The following is a 19,450-nucleotide window of genomic DNA, read 5'->3' as shown; positions in this document are numbered from 1 at the left end:
ATTCATGGGTCGGCCGCTCCAGCCCACTCTCCCCCGGCGCCCCCACAATCACACGCTGGGGGCCGCGGGTAAGAAACAAAGACCAGCTCAATTTTATTAGGACTGGGGTGGGGGTCAGGCTGTCCCGAAGGGCCCTCTACTCCTGGTCCTTGGCGTCGCCGTGCGTGATGACGTAGCAGATGTTCTTGTAGTCTACCATGCCGGTCACGTCGGGAGGGAAGGCCGCCCACATGTTCTTGATCTGGGGAAAGACGGCCAGATCGCGTTTCCTGCGGGTTCCCGGGGCGCCCGTCCCCCACCCCTCTGCCTTTCCCAGGCCCCTGCCCCACTCACCTCTTCCGGGGAGAAGCGGTCACATTGGGTGGTAAGCAGCTCCTCCAAACTGGAGAGGTGACACAAGGGGAGTTGAGATGGGGCCTTGTAAATTCTTCCCACTCCCACCTCATCCTTGTTGCTATTCCCAGTTTCTCCTGAAAACCAGGGTCACTCTGGATCCTTCCAGTGATCTCACAAACACAAACACGAAAGGCTTTTGCCCTTCTCCCCACATGTGATGGGCAAATTTAATCCTAATCACAGTCTTCATTTCTCCCGTATCCCTGGCAACGCCTAACCCTTGGCAGGAACTTAAGGAGGCTTTCTGTGGGTGAGCAGCTGGAGGGGTCACTTACAACTGCTTCTTGATAACACCCTTCCCTTCAGGGTCCAGGACCTTGAAGGCTCCAGTGATCACATCCTCGGGGTCAGCACCTGGAGTAAGAGGGCACACGGGTTCCTGAAGGGTCTGTCTCTGAAAGATCTGGGAAGGGGCAGCTGGGAGCTTGGACCCTGGATGCTTCATTCACCTTTCAGCTTCTCTCCGAACATAGTCAGGAAGACGGTGAAGTTGATGGGGCCGCTGGCTTCCTTCATCATTTCATCTAGCTCCTCATTCTTCACATTGAGGCGCCCTGGAATGGGGCGGGGGAAGCATGGGCTGGAGTGGGGTCCTGGGACCAGAGGGTGATTCTTCTCATAAATTCACATCATCCCCCCATTTTTCATCTGGGTAGACTGAGGTGGAGTCAGCAGGGCTGGCCCCCAAGGCTGCTGAATTCCCAGGACTCTACAGCCTTGGACCTTTAAGGGGATTGGGTGGGGGGCTCACCCATGGCTGCAAAGGTGTCCCGCAGGTCTTCCTTGTCAATAATGCCATCACGGTTTTGGTCAATTACTGTGAAGGCCTGTGGAGGGCAAGGGCAGGGAGGGGTTAGGTCCCCCATGGCCAGCTTTAGCATCCTTACTCCAGGCAGATCAGATTGTGGCCCCCAGCCAGCTGTCCTCTTTCATGCCAAGAAGGGAGGGGAGCAAGGAATTCTAAACCCTTCCCCTCCCACTAAAACAGGTGCACATTCCGGGGTGGGAGGGTGGGGGAGGGCAGCAAGGGTGCCTTTGGTCAGGATTCAGTCTCCCTTCCCTTCACTCACCTCCTTGAACTCCTGGATCTGAGTCTGGTCGAACATTGAGAAGACATTGGAGCTTCCACCCTCTGCTGCTGCCCTTCTCTTGGCCTTCTTGGGTGCCTGGGGGGTGAGGGTTGGGCAAAGACATCCATGGGCCAGATCCTACTGTTCTCTGGAGGCAATGGATTAGACTCCGGGTTCTTTGCGTCCATTCTTGTAAAGCAACTCATCTGGCTCTAGGCTTCCTCCTCTTTGTGACGGCTTTGCTGTGGGTGCTTGTTTCAGTTGTGTCCCCAAATTCCTATCTGTAGCCTGTGAGTCCCACCCCTCCATCCTACCCAAGTGGAAGTTTCTTCTTCTTAGTGTCCTGAGCCTGCCTCCTCTGAGTCCCAGACTTCCTGTGTGACCCTGATCCACTCATTCATTCTGTATGAACCTCTACTTTCTCATTTATAAAATGGGAGTGGGGAAGGTGGGGAGGCAGAAGGGATCAATGGGGGGAAAAGGGGACATTAATAATACTTTCAACAATAAAGATTTAAAAAAGACATGGGAGTGGGAATCCTTGCCAGCTTGGCCCCAGAAGGTTTTAGGAAGATTGAGAGCAGGACAGTATGGAGCATGCTTTGAGAGGGATTGGGCTCCAGTGAATGGAGTGTCTGAGTGGATTACCCTATGCACCCCATTAGTGATACCAAGATAAGAAGGACTCATCTTTCTTCCTCTTGATGGACTGGGAACCAGCTACCTTCTTTCAAGGGTGAGGCTGCTCTGAGGTCTGAGGGATCTGGGCAGGGGCTGGGAGATTCTTACCATGTCTTCAGTTTCCTGGGGGGCAAGGCTGGAAAGTAGCAGAGAGCAAGCTTGCCGCAGTCTCTCTGGGGTTATATAGTCTTGCCCCAGGGAGCCCTTAACATACCAGGGTAACCTTAGCCCTGCGGGTGCCCACCCCAGATACCAAAATAGCCTGGCTCAGGGCCTTTCCTTTCTTGGAGGGCCTGCAGCAGCTGGAGTCCAGGGAGAGAGGGAGGAGGGAATGAGTCTTGGGATGCATGTCTCACTAGAACCTGGGCAGGAAGGGTTGTTCTTTCTTTCAAAAGGGAGTTAGAATGTGGCAGAGTTCAAAGAAGGCCCAAGCCGGGCCACAGCGCTTGGAGAGAGATGAACCACATCCCTGTACCCCTGAGTGGGGTGTGCCTAGATTTAAACCCAGTCAATTTATTGAGCACCTACAGTGCGCCAGGTGTTGTGCTGTGCTTTATGGGTGCACTTTGACAAACACAACCCACTCCCATCTGGAGTTCACAGTCAAGTGAGAGTATGTGTAGGGGTAGTGGCAGAGTTTAGAGGTGGGAGAGAGCCATCTGGGGAATCTGAAGGACCAGGAAAGTCTTCATGGAGAAGGAGGATTTTTTTTTTTTAAGTAAATTCACTGTTTTTATTTATTTATTTATATTTTTAAAAAATATATTTTATTGATTTTTTACAGAGAGGAAGGGAGAGGGAGAGGGATAGAGAGTTAGAAACACTGATGAGAGAGAAACATCAATCATCTGCCTCCTGCACATTCCCTACTGGGGATGTGCCCGCAACCAAGGTACATGCCCTTGACCAGAATCGAACCTGGGACCCTTCAGTCCATAGGCCGACACTATCCACTGAACCAAACCAGTTAGGGCAGAGAAGGAGGATTTTGTGAGGAAAGATATAGAACGTGGAATCACTAGGTATGAAGAGACTAGACAGCCTAGGGCAGAGAGACTGCTCTGTCATCTTGGGCTTTGTGCTTCAACTCCCTGGGCCTTGGTTTCCCCTTCTGTAAAATGGAATTTAACTCTCATCCCACAGAACTTGTGGGTGTGAACACTATTTGGAAACAGTTTAGTGAAATGTAATCATATTATTACTTAGGCCCTGCCTTAGTAGAACTTACAGTCCAGTCATGAAGACAGGATAAATGCAGAGCAGCCCTGTCTAGGAGCATAAAAATGAGTTTATGAAGATCAGTAGAGGTGAGTCAGGTGAACATGGAGGAGCAGGTGTGCCAAGCAGAGGGCATGGATGGGCAAAGGCCTGAAGAAGCGAAAGATCAGAAGTGTTCAGGTTGCCAGAATCGTGATGGGGCATGAACGGAGGGGCTAGAAACCTCTGATACTGGAACTGGAGGGCCTTCAATGCCAGGCTGGGAGCTGAGACCTTGGGAGCCTTGAAAAGGTTTGAAACAGGAGAAGGACATAGTCTAGTGCAGTGATGGCGAACCTTTTGAGCTTGGCGTGTCAGCATTTTGAAAAACCCTAACTTAACTCTGGTGCCATGTCACATATAGAAATTTTTTGATATTTGCAACCACAGTAAAACAAAGATTTATATATATATATATATTTTAATATATTTTATTGATTTTTTACAGAGAGGAAGGGAGAGAGATAGGGAGTTAGAAACATTGATCAGCTGCCTCCTGCACATCTCCTACTGGGGATGTGCCCGCAACCCAGGTACATGCCCTTGACCGGAATCGAACCTGGGACCTTTCAGTCCGCAGGCCGACGCTCTATCCACTGAGCCAAACCGGTTTCGGCAAGATTTATATTTTTGATATTTATTTTATATATTTAAATGCCATTTAACAAAGAAAAATCAACCAAAAAAATGAGTTCGTGTGTCACCTCTGACACGCGTGTCATAGGTTCGCCTTCACTGGTCTAGTGTGTGTCTATAACCATTTCTTTGGATTCTGGTTTGAAAGTTAGAACTCAGAGGAAGGGAGTCAGAGACACGAAGAGAGAAATTAGTTGGTCACCTCTTCTTAGTTGACTAGAATGGTCAGTGGCTTCTCAATCCATTCTGGACAAAACCCAGCGTGGCTGACTGTGTGACTTTGAGGTATTCTATCCCACCCCTCTAGGCCTCGGTGTCCTGTCCCTCCATACAGTGGAGGTCTGGGGCAGTATTGGCTGAGGAAGCTCCAGGAGGCCCCAGGTTGGCAATGACACCTCCTCTTCTTGCTCCCTCTAGGACCCAATGTCCTGAGCAAGGTGCCTCCTTCCCTTTCCCTCCTCCAGCCTCATGCCAATGCCTCTAAGACATTTTCTTTTCTGGGCACTGGGGCCCAGCCACCTGTTGTCTCTAAGAAGAGAGAAGAAACCACCCTAAACTTAGCAGCTGCTCTTGGCCTCCTGAACTGGCCCCTCCCTGCCTCGTTTGACAGCTGCCTCACCTTATAAGGTTACTATGGGGGTCCAGGCCAAAGGGAAACCCACTTATTACTGGGTTCTGGGAGGGGAGGAGAACTCCAAAGACAGGAATGGGGGAAGCTTGCATCAACTGGAAAGTGGGGAAGTTGAGAAGGAGATCAGGAACAATATATTTCAGACACGGAATGGGAGGGAGTTCCGGAACTCAGAAACCCAGGAGGAACAGGGGCGTTAGGCCTGACTGAAGTTTCAAGATGATGGACTCTACGGAAATCAGCATATAAGCCGGGAGCTCAGGGTAATGAGGGTCAGAGGGAGAAAAGGCTCAGAAAGTCAGGACTTTGTGTTTGCGTCTAGGATAGGCTGGGGCGCTCATAAGATTGGGGTCTGGTTTCTTAGCAGAAAATGAGCACAGAGAAGTGTGGCAACGAGGGGCTAGTGGCTGACTGAAGGGTTTTGAATTACCGAAAGAATAAGAACACAGATGTAAGATTTCATGGTACTGGGAATTCATGGTTTGGGGTCTGGGATCCCCACTAGAATGGGGCAAATTGAAAGGATGAGATGTGAGGACTTGGGGCTTGGGATTCCCACAGGAAATGGCGGATTCAGAGAAATTGGCCACTGGAGGTTTGGGCTGTAGTCGCCTGGGCTTGAAGTGTAGGAATTGGTTGGGAGCCGGGGTGAGACTCAGACAGAGAGGAGGTGGAGAGCGCTGGATCGGGGCACTGGATCTGTGTCAGAGCTCAGGGCCTCACCTGCCACCAGGGTGGGGGAGAGCGAGGGGAGATCGTAGCTGGCTGGAGAATGGGGGCCCAGAAAGGACTCGGGCAGGGCAGCACGGCATTCTGATTGGCTAAGGGTTTCGCTAATGCCCCCGGCCCCCGTCTTTACTCCGCGCTGTCCCCAACTGTCACCTCCCTCCGGCGCTAGTCTCCGGCTGTCCCCGATATCCCTGGGCTGGCACCGCCCGCTGGCAGCACCCCTCCCCTTTGGCCTGTGGCTAAAGTGAGAGAATGCGCTCATTGGCTGACGAGGCAAATTAATTGCAAATTTGGCCCGCCCCCCAGCTGTCATTCCTTCTGACCTTCTTGGGAGACATAAAGAATATCGCAGCTCTTCCTATTGACTGCAGATGCTGTCTGTCACCGCCCAAATAGATGTGACTGTCTGTCAATTTGACCTCCGCCTATTCCTTTTCATTGGCTGCCTTTTTATCGTTTATATTAGCCAGGCCCGCCTCTTCTCGCACAGTACCCGCCTCCTTCCGCGGTCATTCACTCTCCCGCCATTTTTATTGGCCAGAAGGTTCAGCTTCCTGATTTTCTATTAGTTGCTCCTTTCGTCCCGCCTCCCCCTACCTTCACCCGCCCTCCCATTGGTCTTATACCTTTTCTCCATTTCCTCTTCCCACCTCCAACCTCACCCACCCGTACAACGATTGGCAGAAACCCAGTTCCCTTTCTCCTATTATTCGCCCAAGCCCTCTAACGAGGCGGGAACAAAAAGAAGCGCGATGGGACGGCCCGCGCGCAGGCGTGAAACGCCGCGACGCTGGCCGCTCAGCCGGCACCCGGTCGTGTGCGCAGGCGCGAGGTCGGTTGCTCGCCCAAAGCAGGAGGGAGGGGGCGGCGGCGAGAGAGCGGTAGGGGTGAGAGGGCGCGAGAGAGACCCCGGCACCTGGAGCCCCCGGACCCGAGCGCCGCCTCCGCGGGCCGGCGGCCGCCCGCGCCCCGTCCCCGCCCCCAGCGCGCGCCGGGCCGCGCCCTTCACCTCCCCTTCCTCTACGGGCGGCGCGGAGCGGCCTGAGGGCGGCGCCTTCTGCGGCCGTCCTGGCCGGGAGGGGGATGTGAGGGGCGGCCCGCGGCCATGGAGACGGGCCCGGCGCCCCTTGTGGCCCCGCCACGCCGTCATGGCGCCCCCGCGGCCCCCTCGCCGCCGCCCCGCGGCTCCCGGGCCGGGCCCGTCTTGGTGGTGGCTCCGGGGCCGCCAGTGACCACGGCCACTTCAGCCCCGGTCACCCTGGTGGCCCCCGGGGAGGCGCGGCCCACCTGGTTACCGGGGCCCACCCAGACCTCGGCCCCGGCTTCAGCCCCGGTCCCGGCTTCAGCCCCGGCCCCGGCCCCGGCTTCAGCCCCGGTCCCGGCTTCAGCCCCGGCCCCGGCTTCAGCCCCGGTCCCGGCTTCAGCCTCGGCCCCGTCTTCAGCCCCGGTCCCGGCTTCAGCTCCGGTCCCGGCTTCAGCTCCGGCCCCGGCCCCGGCTTCAGCCCCGGTCTCGGCTTCAGCTTTGGTCCCGGCTTCAGCTCCGGCCCCGGCCCCGGCTTCAGCTCTGGTCCCGGCTTCAGCCCCGGCCTCAGCCCCAGCCCCGACGGTCACGGGCAGCACAGTGGTGATGCTAACACTGGAGGCCTCACCCGAAGCGCAGGTCTCCTCCGGCCCGGAGGTCCTGGTGCCCGCGGCAGTAATCGGAGACCAGACGTCAATGGCTCACGCCCTAGGGGCAGACTCTCCAAAGACGGAGGAGACTAGAACCTCACCCGCCTCTGGACCAGGAACCTCCACCAGAACCTCGTCCAGAACGGCTCCTGGAGCCCTGACCGCCAAACCCCCGCTTGCCCCCAAGCCGGGAACCACAGCGGCCTCAGGAGTGACTGCACGGATTGCAGCAGTGACAGCAGGACAGGTGACAAGTGGACATGGAGCAGCAACATCAGCATCAACAGGACCGGTTCCAGAGGACCCCTCCGGGTCCGGCACAGGGCCTTCAGGGACTAGTGAGGCTCTGGTCGCGGTTGTGATGGTGACCCCTGCTTCAGAGCCTGCAGAAAACTCTCAGGATCTAGGCTCCATGTCCAGCCTGGGACCTGGCATCTCTGGGCCCCGAGGGCAGGCCCCGGACACTATGAGCTACTTGGACTCCGTGAGCCTCATGTCTGGGACCTTGGAGTCCTTGGTGGATGATGTGAGCTCCATAGGCTCAGACTCGGAGATAAATGGGCTGGCCCTGCGGAAGACGGACAAGTATGGCTTCCTTGGGGGCAGCCAGTATTCGGGCAGCCTGTGAGTACCCAGTGGGACTGCTTCAGTGAAGCAGGTTTTGGGGGTGGGGGGAGAAGAAGTAGCTTGCTCAGACCCTGGCAGCCCAGCCTCCTCTGAGGATCCAGGGTGATTCGTGGGTGTGGGATACCTGGCGATTCCTGTCATGCCCTAGCCTAGAGCATCCTCATCCAGAGTTCTGCACATGTTTGTGAGTTTCAGAGCAGGTGTCAGGAGTTCTGGGCTTGAGCCTAAGCTTTGCCTTTGGTGGGTTGTGTGCCCTTGAGCCGGTGTCTTCCCCATTTCCGTGCTCAGTTTATGAAAGGAAAGGCTGAATGAGATGATATCTAAGATCATCCAAGCTCCTTTATATGAGGCTCTAGCTTTGAGCCAGATAGTCTACAGTGTTGGCTGGGCAGGGGTTCTGGTAGAGATCTCTGGTCCCCTAGTGGGAGAGTCTGTGAGTGAAGCAGCCATCGCACCTTCCTCATACCCTAGGTCTGATGGGGTGGGGAGGTGGAGAAATCTGGTTGATGGAGGGAGACTCTGAAAACAGGGCCCCTCTGCGGAACAGAGGACAGTCTTGTGTTTTCACTGAGGGAAAGGGGGTGGGGAAGGGCTCTTCCCCATTTTCTCATCTCCCCAGCCCAGCTTACTCTTTCCTAGTTCCCTCCAGGGGCCTGAGTCACTCCTGAGGTGGGGTGTGATCACCCCTGACTTCTTCCTTCTCTCTCTTTGGATCCTGCACATTGTTCCTCTACCCCTGTAACCTGCTGGTCAGTTCAGCATCACCTGAGTACCCAGGTGGCAGGCCCTGTGCAGGATATTAAGGATAAAACAGTCATTTCAAGTTGCTCATCATTTAGAGGGAGAAATATACCTAAATACTTGGTTTCAATGTATGTTAGGTTTCACTTAGAGATGATCACAGGATTTTGTGAGCACCTGGGGAAGGGATGTTTTGCCCAGTCTGGGAATCCTGCTGAAGCTAATCTGAATCTTAAAGAATATGTAGGATTTAATCATGGCTGGGCCTGTTGGGGTTGGTGGAGGACCTGCCTGGTGGTGAGAGAATATTCTAGTCAGGGATTATTACCCACCAAAAAATAAAATAAAAAAAAATCAGAAAACCTTTGCGCACCAACATCCTTGGTTCTCTAAGGGAAAGGCAACTGAAATTTGACCCTGATGCTTTCCCATGCTTGAGGGATGTGTTGTACCCAATTTACAAATGAAGAAGCAATTGAATGAATTGCTCTACTCAATCTGGATCTCTGTGACCAACGGTTCTCTCCTTAATACCATGTTATCCTAAGGAATTCTTGGATCGAATTGGATTTTAGTGAGCCCCACTTGTATGCCAGGCACTGTGCTGAATGCTGTTTCTCTGCTTTATAGTTTTGTCTCTCTCAAATCCATCTTCTGTGCTGGAGGAATCTACTGAGGCACAAGGCTGACTGGGCCATATGTACCTTAAAAACTCCTAGTGGTGCCGAAACCGGTTTGGCTCAGTGGATAGAGCATCGGCCTGCGGACTGAAGGGTCCCAGGTTCGATTCCGGTCAAGGGCATGTACCTGGGTTGTGGGCACATCCCCAGTGGGAGATGTGCAGGAGGCAGCTGATTGATGTTTCTCTCTCATCGATGTTTCTAGCTCTCTATCTCTCTCCCTTCCTCTCTGTGGAAAATCAATAAAATATATTAAAAAAAAAAACAAAAAAAACTCTTAGTGGCTCCCCACTGGCCACAGGTTAAAGTCCAAGTGCTTTAGCCTGCGCATAGGCTCCTTATTATCTGGCTCTGCCAGCCCCTCTGGTCTGCTCTCCTGCCGCTCCTCACCATGCACTTCGTGCTGTGCTCCTGTTGGACTGATTCACACTCAGGCCAGGGATACCTTTCTCCCCCTTTTCCCGCTAAGTTCTACCCAGTCTTTTGTGGCTTACCTCACAGGTTCCCTTCTCCAGGAAGCCTTTCCTGATAGCCACTCCCCTACTTCAATTAGATGCCTCTTCTGTGCATTTTTAATTTTTTTCTTTTTGTTAGTCCTCACCTGAGGAAATTATTCCATTGATTTTTAGAGAGAGTGGAAGGGAGAGGGACACAGAGAAACATTGATGTAAGAGAGACATATCAATTGATTGCCTCTCACACACACCCTAACCAGGGCCAGGGATCGAGCTTGCAACTGAGGTATGTGCCCTGGACTGGAATCAAACCAGGAATTCTTCAGTCCGTAGGCCGATACTCTATCCACTGAGCAAAACCTGCTAGGGCTTATTTTTTATTATTTTTAAAAAATATACTTTTTATTGAATTCAGAGAGGAAGAGGGAGGGAGAGAGAGATAGAAACATCAGTGATGAGCCTGGCCAGCGTGGCTCAGTGTTTGAGCGTCGACCTATGAACCAGGAGGTCACTGTTTGATTCCCAGTCAGAGCACATGCCTGGGTTGTGGACTCGATCCCCAGAGTGGGGCATGCAAGAGGCAGCCAATCACGATTCCCTGTCATCATTGATGTTGCTATCTCTCTCCTTTTCCCTTCCTCTCTGAAATCAATAAAAATATATTAAAATAAAACAAAAAAGAAACATCAATGCTGAGAGAGAATCATTGATTGGCTGCCTCCTGCATGCCCCACAGAGGGGATCAAGCCCACAACCCGGGCATGTGCCCTGGGGACCTCCTGGTTCATAGATTGCCGCTCAACTACTGAGCCACACTGGCCAGGCTCTTCTGTGCATTTTTAAAAACATATTTATTTTTTAAATTAATTTCAGAGAGGAAGGGAGAGAGAAATAGAACCGTCAATGCTGAGAGAATCATTGATCGGCTGCCTCCTGAAAGCCCCAAATTGGGGATTGAGCCAGAAATCTGGGCATGTGCCCTGACCGGGAGTCGAACTGTGACCTGGTTCATAGGTTGACGCTCAATCACTGAGCCATGCTGGCTGGGTGAGCCCTCTCTTTTAATAGTCCTTTATATACAGTTTCTCAATAGACTTCTCGTCTCTTTGTGTTTTTCTTTTGTTATTTTAAAATACATTTTTATTGATTTCAGAGAGGTAGGGAGAGAGAGATAGAAACATCAATGATGAGAGAGAATCACTGATTGGCTGCCTCTTTCGTGCCCCCCACTGGGGATCGAGCCTGCAACCCAGGTATGTGCCCTTGACTGGAATCAAACCTGGGGCCCTTCAGTCCACAGGCTGATGCTCTATCCACTGAGCCAAAGGAGCTGGGGCTCCCATAACTTTGTGATGTAGGTTGTGACATCCCTGTTTTACAGATGAGGAAGAGACTCAGGTTATCACTTATCAAGACACCCTGACTTCTAAGGACAGAAATGGGATTTGAGCTCAGGTCTGTCTGGAAACCCCAAGCTCTTTCTTCCATTCCACTCACCTCCTGGTATTGACTCCTAAAAGTAATTATTTCAAGACTGATGGGGACCTTGGCTGGGTAGTTCACTCAGTTAGAGCATCGTCTCTATATGCCAAGGTTGCGGGTTTGATCCCCAATCAGGGCACATACAAGAATCAACCGATGAATGCATAAATAAGTGGAACAACAAATTGAAGTTTCTCTCTCTCTTGTTCTCTTTCTCTCTGTCTCAAATCAACAAAACAATTTTTAAAGTCTATTAAAAAAAAAAGACTGATGGCATCTTGATGTGTAGCTCTGACAGACAGTGAGCAAACAGTGTAAGGAAAGCTTCATTTGCCTGGGAGTCGGGGGTGATTTCAGAGAGGAGGAGGTAAAGAGAATTGCAGGTGGCCCAAGGGAATCTCAAGAGTCTGATAGGAGGAAACTCAAGACAGTTGCTTCTAAGGAGACAGAGAAGTATATTCTATATTTTATGGATAATAATTGTTATTATCTCCTGCACCCCTATATGTATTGTCTCATATAAACTGTCAGGTAGATATTGTTTTTCTCTACTTCTTATACATGAGGAAATTGAGGCTTAGAGGAATTAAGTGACTTACCCAGGATTATACAATAAATAAGTGTTAAAAGCTAGAACTTGAATTTAGGTCTAATGCAAACTATGGTTTTACATATTCTGTACTCTCTCCCCAAACTTATATACATCAGAAGTAGGATTTAAACACACGTCTGTATAGAAATCCAACATGAGAACACAATCTCTGTGCAGAGATTCCTTCCAAAGGGAAGACGTCCTTTCAGTTTGGTTAACTAGGGCCTTGGATAGTTAATGGCCAGACAGCTGATGTTTGGCAGCTCACAAAATGTTTTTATGTTCAGTCTCTCATTTGAGCCTGGAAGTGGCTTGCCTCAGTTCCCTCAGCAATCCAGGTATTACACTACTGCTACTGACCCTTTCCATGCTCCCCCATCCTGCAGAGAGAGCTCCATTCCCGTGGATGTGGCTCGGCAGCGGGAGCTCAAGTGGCTGGAGATGTTCAGTAACTGGGATAAGTGGCTGTCACGACGTTTCCAGAAGGTTTGAGAAGACTACGTGGTGGGCAGGGCAGTGCACAAGGGGCAGGGGCAGGGTGGGCCCCGGTGCTCTGGGGAAGCCCAGGAACATGGTAGTATCTGCTCTATGGACCGTGCTGGGGAGAAGTGGGACTTGGGCCTGGGGGAAGGAGTAACTTTAAGCCAGGCAAGGTCTAGTGGAGTGGAGTTAAGCCTATGGATGTGGGAGGGGTGTCCCCGGGAGCCTGAGGATTGCTGGGGAAGACTTGGAGGCTGGGCCAGTCCCTGAAGCTGTTCCCCTGCCTGCCATTCTACCTTAGGTGAAGCTGCGCTGCCGGAAGGGAATACCCTCCTCCCTCAGAGCCAAGGCCTGGCAGTATCTGTCCAACAGCAAGGAACTCCTGGAGCAGAACCCGGGCAAGTTTGAGGTGTGTCCAGGGTGTGGGGACATGTGACACTGGCTGAAGGATATCATCAGCTCCCCAGATCCTGAGGTAATCGTTGCTTTCCCACTGTAGGAGCTGGAACGGGCTCCTGGGGACCCCAAGTGGCTGGATGTGATTGAGAAGGACCTGCACCGCCAGTTCCCTTTCCATGAGATGTTTGCTGCTCGAGGGGGGCATGGGTAAGGTGGCCTGGCCACGTGGGTTAGTTAGCAAACATTTGTTGTGGCTCCAGGTGGATACAAGACAGTTGAAAGCAGTTCATGCTCTCCAGGACTTCTAGAAGGCTGGTCCTTGGTGGATTGAGTGTCAAGCCACACTGAGGGACATGCTCTCAGAAGACTCTGACTTGCTGGGTGGGGCTGGGGGTCTGTTGTTGAGGTAAGAAAGGGCGGCACAGCAAGGGCTCCTGGCATTGAGCTGGGCTTTGAAGGCTGGATGGGAGCAGAGCAGGGGACAAGGTTTTCCTGCCTGGGGGGTATGTAAACTGTGTTTGGGCAGTGAGGTTGGGTAGTTGAGGCTGGAAAAGTAGTTTAGGGCCAGATCACGAAGGGCCCTTAAATACTGTGCCAGGGCACTTGAATTTTTGTTTTTTCCCAGGCTTTTCCGAGTGTATTTTTACTGCTTCCCAGTAATATGCAAGTTGATCTTAGGTGGTTCTCGGATGACATTTTTTATCAAGAAGTTCATCCTTTCAGCAAATATTTATTGAGCATCTACTATCTGCTAGGCACTCTTCTAGTCACGGATGACAGCAGTGAACAAGAGACAAAAACTCTTGCCCTCATGGGGCTTATTATATTTTAGTGGGGATAGACAGTACGATGAAAGAAAATATGTTGTATGTGAAATAAATGATGGTAAGTGATAAAGAGGAGTTTAAGAGTGGACTAGAGAATGTGAATGGAAATTGGGGTTTAAGTGATTGGATCTGACTTTTATTTTTAGAGAGAGAGGAAGGGAAAGGGATAGATAGAAACATTGATGAGAGAGAAACATCATCAATGGGCTGCCTCCTGTACACCCCTCGTTGGGGATCAGACCAGCAACTCAGGCATGTGCCCTGACCGGGAATTGAACTGGTGACTTCTTGGTTCATGGGTCTATGCTCAACCACTGAGCAACACCGGCTGAGCAGATCTGACTTGTATTTTATTTTACTTTTTTTGTTAATCCTCACCTGAGGATATTTTTTCCATTGATTTTTAGATAGAGTAGAAGGGAGGGGGAGAGGCAGAGAGAGACACATCGATGTATGAGTGACACATTAGTTGCCTCCTGCACGGGGTCTAGGATTGAGCCTGCCACCCAGGTATGTGCCCTTGATCAGAATTGAACCTGAGACCCTTCAGTCTACAGGCTGATGCTCTAACCACTAAACAACTGGCTAGGGCTGACTTGTATATTTTAAAAGGTTCATCCTGGCTGCTGTGCTAAGGATAGCCTATAAGGAGACAAGGACAGAAGCAGAGAAAACAAGTGAGGAGACTATTTCCATAATCCAGGAGAGATGTTGATAGATAAGGATCTTAGCAGTGGAACTACTGGGAGAAATGGTTGGATTCTGGTTTTATTTTGAAGCTAGAGCCAAAAGGATTTGCCAGTCGATTAGATGTGGAGTGTGTGTGAGAAAGAGAAGGAGGAGTTATCAATGACTCTTAAGGTTTTTGGCCTGAGAAACTGGAAGAATGGAGTTACCATATGCTGATGTGGATGGGGAAAACTGGGGGGAAAGTAAGTTTGAGAGGTATCAGGAGTTCAGTTTTGGAATGTGTAGTTTAAAATACTTATTGGATATCAAGATGGAGATGTCAAGTAGGTTGGAGGTAAATATATATAATTATGGATTTCGGGGAGAGGTTTAAATTGGAAATAAATTGGAAAGTGAAGACCTGTCACTCTCTAGATGGGACTAAATCTCACCCATGGGACTGGATGAGGTTGTCAAGGCAGCAAGTGTATAAATGAAAGGAAGCTCAGAGATTGAGCCCTGCAGCTCCAACATTTTTAAGAATAGCAATTACTGAGATGAACCAGTAAATGAACTGGAAGAAGCTGGAGAGGTAGAAGGAAAACCAGGAGTATGTGATTCCTGGAAGCAAAGTGAAGAGGGGTTTTAGGGTCAGCTGTGTGAAATGCTTCTGATGGGTCAAGTAAAGTCAAGTTGCAAATTGACCTCTGGACTAAAACTGTGGGCGGCCTTAGATCAGTGATGGCGAACCTTTTGAGCTCTGCGTGTCAGCATTTTGAAAAACCCTAACTTAACTCTGGTGCCGTGTCACATATAGAAATGTTTTGATCTTAGCAACCATAGTAAAACAAAGACTTATATTTTTGATATTTATTTTATATATTTCAATGCCATTTAACAAAGAAAAATCAACCAAAAAAATGAGTTCGCGTGTCACCTCTGACACGCGTGTCACAGGTTCGCCATCACTGCCTTAGATAAAAACAGTTTTGTGGGGAACAGTGGATTAAAGCCTCGCTGGAGAAAGGGAGGAAAGTAATTGAAGACAGTGAGTTTATACTCTGGCAGAGTTTCACTTAATAGGTAAGGAAGGAAACTGTGATATTTGGAGAAGAAAGTGAGGTCAAGAGACTTACTTTAAACTAAAGGAAATAAGAGATGTAGTTTGCCAATGGGAATGATCTAGTAGAGGGAGAAAAATTGATGATGCAGGAGAGATGGGAAGGTTACTGGAGATGGCCTGTGTAGGCAAGGGGATGAGATCCAGTCCCAAGTGGAAAGGCTGTGCTTGTCCAGGATCACAGACAGTTCACCTGTAGCAACAGGGGGGAAGGCAGGGCATAAAAGCAGACAGGTATTAGGTAACTAACTAGTATATCAAACCTGTCATTTCATGGATGCTATTGCAAAGTGGAGAATAATAGTAGGGGTGGAATGCAGATAAAGCACAGTGACTGCATTTTGGAAACACGATTGTAAGCGGTGGTCAGGAGTGTGTGTGTGACTGGATGCAGGGAGATGATCTGGGAGGTGATTACTTTTTCCTGGGTAAGTGATGAAGGTGTGAGCTGTGAAGTGGTTGTGAAGGAACAGATGGAATAAATTTAGGTCGTAGTGTTGAGAAGACTGTGATTAGCCATGGGGAGGAAAGGAGGGCTTTCTGTTTTCTGATGTGGGGTTGAGTGGATGGAATTCCCAGACACAGTGTTGGGACACCCTCAAGGAAGAGGAGCAAGTCTAGGGAAGGATTTTATTCTTTTGGATGTAGAGACAAGAGAAAGGTCTAAGGCACACCTGGCTTCCCAAGCCTTCACCTAGAAGCAGGGCCCATTGGTGGTGGTGGTTTGGGAGGGGGGCATGATACAAACATTCAGACTGTGCTAGAGGAGGACTGAAGCTGTGGCTATTGAAAGCTTCTGCAAGAAGATGACCTTGAAGGTTTATTGGATGCTGGCAGATGGAGAGAGAGCGAACACGGACTGCTGGGAATGGTAGGGAGCATGTGGGGTGTGCAGGCAAGGGTGGAAGTCTGCAGCCTGGAATGTTTTGTGTGATCTGAGTCTTTGGTTTAAGCTTGATAGGCAGGATTAGGAAGGGGATTGAGGTGTGTGGTAGTAAAGCTCAGAAGTTAATCTGGAATTAGATTTAGGAGGGGTCTGGGCTGGGGCTGGAGGCTGGGCAGATTTAGTTTGGGGCAGAGAGCTTCCAACTCTTGTGCTTGCCCTCATGGTTTTTCCCGATACCCACAGGCAACAGGACCTGTATCGAATCCTTAAGGCCTACACTATCTACCGGCCCGACGAGGGCTACTGCCAGGCACAGGCCCCAGTGGCTGCAGTGCTGCTCATGCACATGCCTGCTGAGGTCAGCATACTGTGGTCCTGGTTGGGGAGGGGGTGGGGAGGATCTTATCCTACAGTGGTGATGGGGGAGCTCTCTGCTCCATTTCTCAGGCCCACTCCCTCCTTGTTTTTGCCCTTCTCAGCAAGCCTTTTGGTGCCTGGTACAGATCTGCGACAAGTACCTCCCGGGTTACTACAGTGCAGGGCTGGTGAGTACCTGAAGGCTTGGTACAACAGGCTGACTTTTCCCCAAGGCTGCAGGGAGGTCCTTGTCCTGCCCCACCCTCTGCCCTTCTGTCCCCTCTGTTCTGAGCCTCGCCCACTGAGGTGAGGATCCCCTGCTCAAGGGGGCCACAGCAGGCCCCTTCTCATGGCTCATCTCACTTTTAGGAGGCCATTCAGCTGGACGGAGAAATCTTTTTTGCACTCTTGCGCCGTGCCTCCCCACTGGCACACAGGCACCTGCGGCGGCAGCGCATTGACCCCGTGCTCTACATGACAGAATGGTTCATGTGCATCTTTGCCCGCACTCTGCCCTGGGCTTCAGTGCTGCGTGTCTGGGATATGTTCTTCTGTGAAGGTACATTTGTGGGGGTTTTCACAGTGCCTGCCAGGCGGTGGTCTGCTGATAGAAGGTGCTTGTTGGGTCTGGGGGTTGGAATCTGAGGCCTGGTCTTGGCTCTGCCACTAACCCCAGAGCCTACTCTCCCTCCCAGGAACCTGAAACCCATGGCAGCTCATTTCCCATCTTGGCCTCAGTTTCCTCATATGTAAGGTTTACAGTGGGCCGCGCCAGCACAGCCAACGGTGATCCGGGGCGGGGAGGCGGGGGGTTGGGAGAGGATTAAGGAAAGACAGACAAGAGAATGAATGCTGGGTCTCGGTGGGACGCTGCTTCCTGATGAGGAGACAGCGCCGGAGTCCACAAGCCGTGACTTTATTTTATAGCAGATGCCACGAGGCAAAGTAGGGGCATGATCAGATTGTTTACAGCGTTCTCGTGAGTTTCAACCTCACTCAACTACATGCACCTGAACTCTAGCACAAGGCACGTGGGGCTACGTGTTCGGACCATAGGTTCAAGCTTACAACCACAGCGGTTGGCTATAATTGTGCTGGGAGGGCCCTGCCCTCCAGCTGGGACTTGCACGTGGCAATGAGAGGACCCTGTCCTTTCATTAGTCCGAGGCTTAAACCTGGCCAAAACGCCGTACCCACGCCCCACATTACAGTAGATAGGGATGGGAGCTGTGAGTCCCTCCTACATGGGACATGCTGAGATCCCAGGCATGATCACCTGTGCTGTCTTTACTCTGCAGGCGTAAAGATCATTTTCCGGGTGGCCCTGGTGTTGCTTCGGCACACACTGGGCTCAGTGGAGAAGCTGCGCTCCTGCCAGGGCATGTATGAAACCATGGAGCAGCTACGCAACCTGCCCCAACAGTGCATGCAGGAGGACTTCCTGGTGCATGAGGTAGGCATGAGAGGCTTTGGCAAAGCCCAAATCTGCTTCAGGCCATCCCCACCTCATCTGCATTTTGGTACCCATTTCTTCTCCATCTAGGTGACTAGCCTCCCAGTGACAGAAGCACTGATTGAGCGAGAAAACACAGCCCAGCTCAAGAAGTGGCGGGAAACCCGGGGGGAACTACAGTATCGGCCCTCACGGCGACTACATGGCTCCCGGGCCATCCATGAGGAACGCCGGAGGCAGCAGCCACCCCTGGGCCCCTCCTCTAGCCTCCTCAGCCTCCCTGGCCTCAAGAGCCGGGGCTCCCTGGCAGCTGGAGGAGCCCCATCTCCACCCCCTCCCCAGAGGGCCAGTGCTGGGCCTGCCCCAGGGCCTGTGGTCACCGCTGAGGGACTTCATCCATCCCTTCCTTCGCCCACTGGTAACAGCACTCCACTGGGTCCCAGCAAGGAGACCCGGAGGCAGGAGAAGGACCGGAGGCAGGAGAAGGAAAGGCAGAAACAGGAAAAGGAACGTGAGAAACAAGAAAAGGAACGGGAGAAAGAGCGACAGAAACAAGAGAAAGAGCGGGAGAAGCGGGAGAAGGAGCGGCAGAAGCAAGAGAAGGAACGGCAGAAGCAGGAGAAGAAGGCCCAAGGCAGGAAGCTGTCACTGCGTCGGAAGGCAGATGGGCCTCCAGCCCCCCAGGATGGTGGGGACAGGTCCTCGGCCTCTGAGACCCGGCAGGACGCTTACTTCTGACCTCTGCTCTGGGGCTGGACTGCATGGCCCCCTCCTTTTCCCTCAGCCAAGAGCAGACCCCTCAGTAAGCTGTCCCTCTTTCTGAGGAAAGTGGCTTGATCCCCGTCTCCCTGCCAGCTGCTGATCCCTACAGCCAGGACAGTCAGTGCATGGGGCAGCTGCATTTCTCCGAGGCAGCTGTTGAACAAGTCTGGAGCCCCTCACCTCCAGTTAGGTCGCGCTGGGGTCTCTCTCACTCTTGCCCCAGTTCCCTTTGGGGTCCCTTTCCAGGTGCTGTCCTGATTGGCCTTTTGTCACCAAAGGGGTGACTCTTGGCAACGGGGGAGTCAGTTTTCAGATTCTTACACTCCAGTTGCTCCCCGTACCCATGAAGTGGAGCTAGGTTCCTTTTTCTCTCCAGTCCTGCCTGCCTCCCCCACTTCCTGGCCGGGGGCCTCCTTGACTTCTGGACATCTCTGTGTTGTAATTATGTATAAAGGACCTGGTTGGCCCAGGGGTGGGGGTGTTCGCTCAATCTTCTGTCCTTTGGTTCTCCTTCCACAATGTTCTTGCACTCTATTTAAGGGGACATGCACTGGAACAGGAAATGTCCCCCACTTCCTCACCCACCACCCTCCTGCTCTCCTTCCTGTTCACCCACCTTTCTCTGTATTCTCATGCGTCCCCTGCTTTGCCTCACCAGGACCCCCACCTTTCACCTTATTTCCTTCTAACCCTCCAGCCCCTATTTGGAAAAGGGGTATTTTCTTGAGCTCCAGGGGGTGGAACCCAATGTTTACATTCTCTTCTGTATCTGCCCCCACCCCATGTGGCGCTTTGAGGAACCAGAAAAGAACCTGCTATTATACCTGGGCATGTCTCCTGCCTTGTTAT

The 19,450-nt window shown here is 51.7% G+C and overlaps 2 protein-coding genes across 2 annotated transcripts; one reads left to right on the top strand and one right to left on the bottom strand.

The window, feature by feature from the left end:
* Positions 1–69: 69 nt before the first annotated feature.
* Positions 70–2,361, bottom strand: MYL11 (myosin light chain 11). The gene is made up of 7 exons (XM_070411651.1): positions 2,256–2,361; positions 1,467–1,562; positions 1,148–1,223; positions 846–950; positions 672–750; positions 334–382; positions 70–241 (listed from the first exon to the last, which is right to left on the bottom strand). Exons 1-7 carry the CDS (start codon positions 2,256–2,258, stop codon positions 137–139), a joined length of 513 nt encoding a protein of 170 aa, XP_070267752.1. The 5' UTR covers positions 2,259–2,361; the 3' UTR covers positions 70–136.
* A 3,853-nt stretch (positions 2,362–6,214) lies between these two features.
* On the top strand, positions 6,215–19,449 carry TBC1D10B (TBC1 domain family member 10B). Its single transcript, XM_070413552.1, has 9 exons — positions 6,215–7,695; positions 12,035–12,134; positions 12,430–12,537; positions 12,628–12,734; positions 16,273–16,387; positions 16,509–16,574; positions 16,756–16,945; positions 17,685–17,839; positions 17,930–19,449. The coding sequence occupies exons 1-9, from the start codon at positions 6,506–6,508 to the stop codon at positions 18,575–18,577; spliced, it is 2,679 nt and encodes an 892-aa protein (XP_070269653.1). The 5' UTR covers positions 6,215–6,505; the 3' UTR covers positions 18,578–19,449.
* The last annotated feature ends 1 nt before the right edge of the window (position 19,450 follows it).

Source organism: Myotis yumanensis, unplaced genomic scaffold, assembly GCF_028538775.1.
Source record: "Myotis yumanensis isolate MYYU_CA2020_CCGP unplaced genomic scaffold, mMyoYum1.0.hap1 SCAF_4, whole genome shotgun sequence".
NCBI lineage: Eukaryota > Metazoa > Chordata > Mammalia > Chiroptera > Vespertilionidae > Myotis > Myotis yumanensis.
This window is presented reverse-complemented; position numbering and strand designations above follow the sequence as displayed.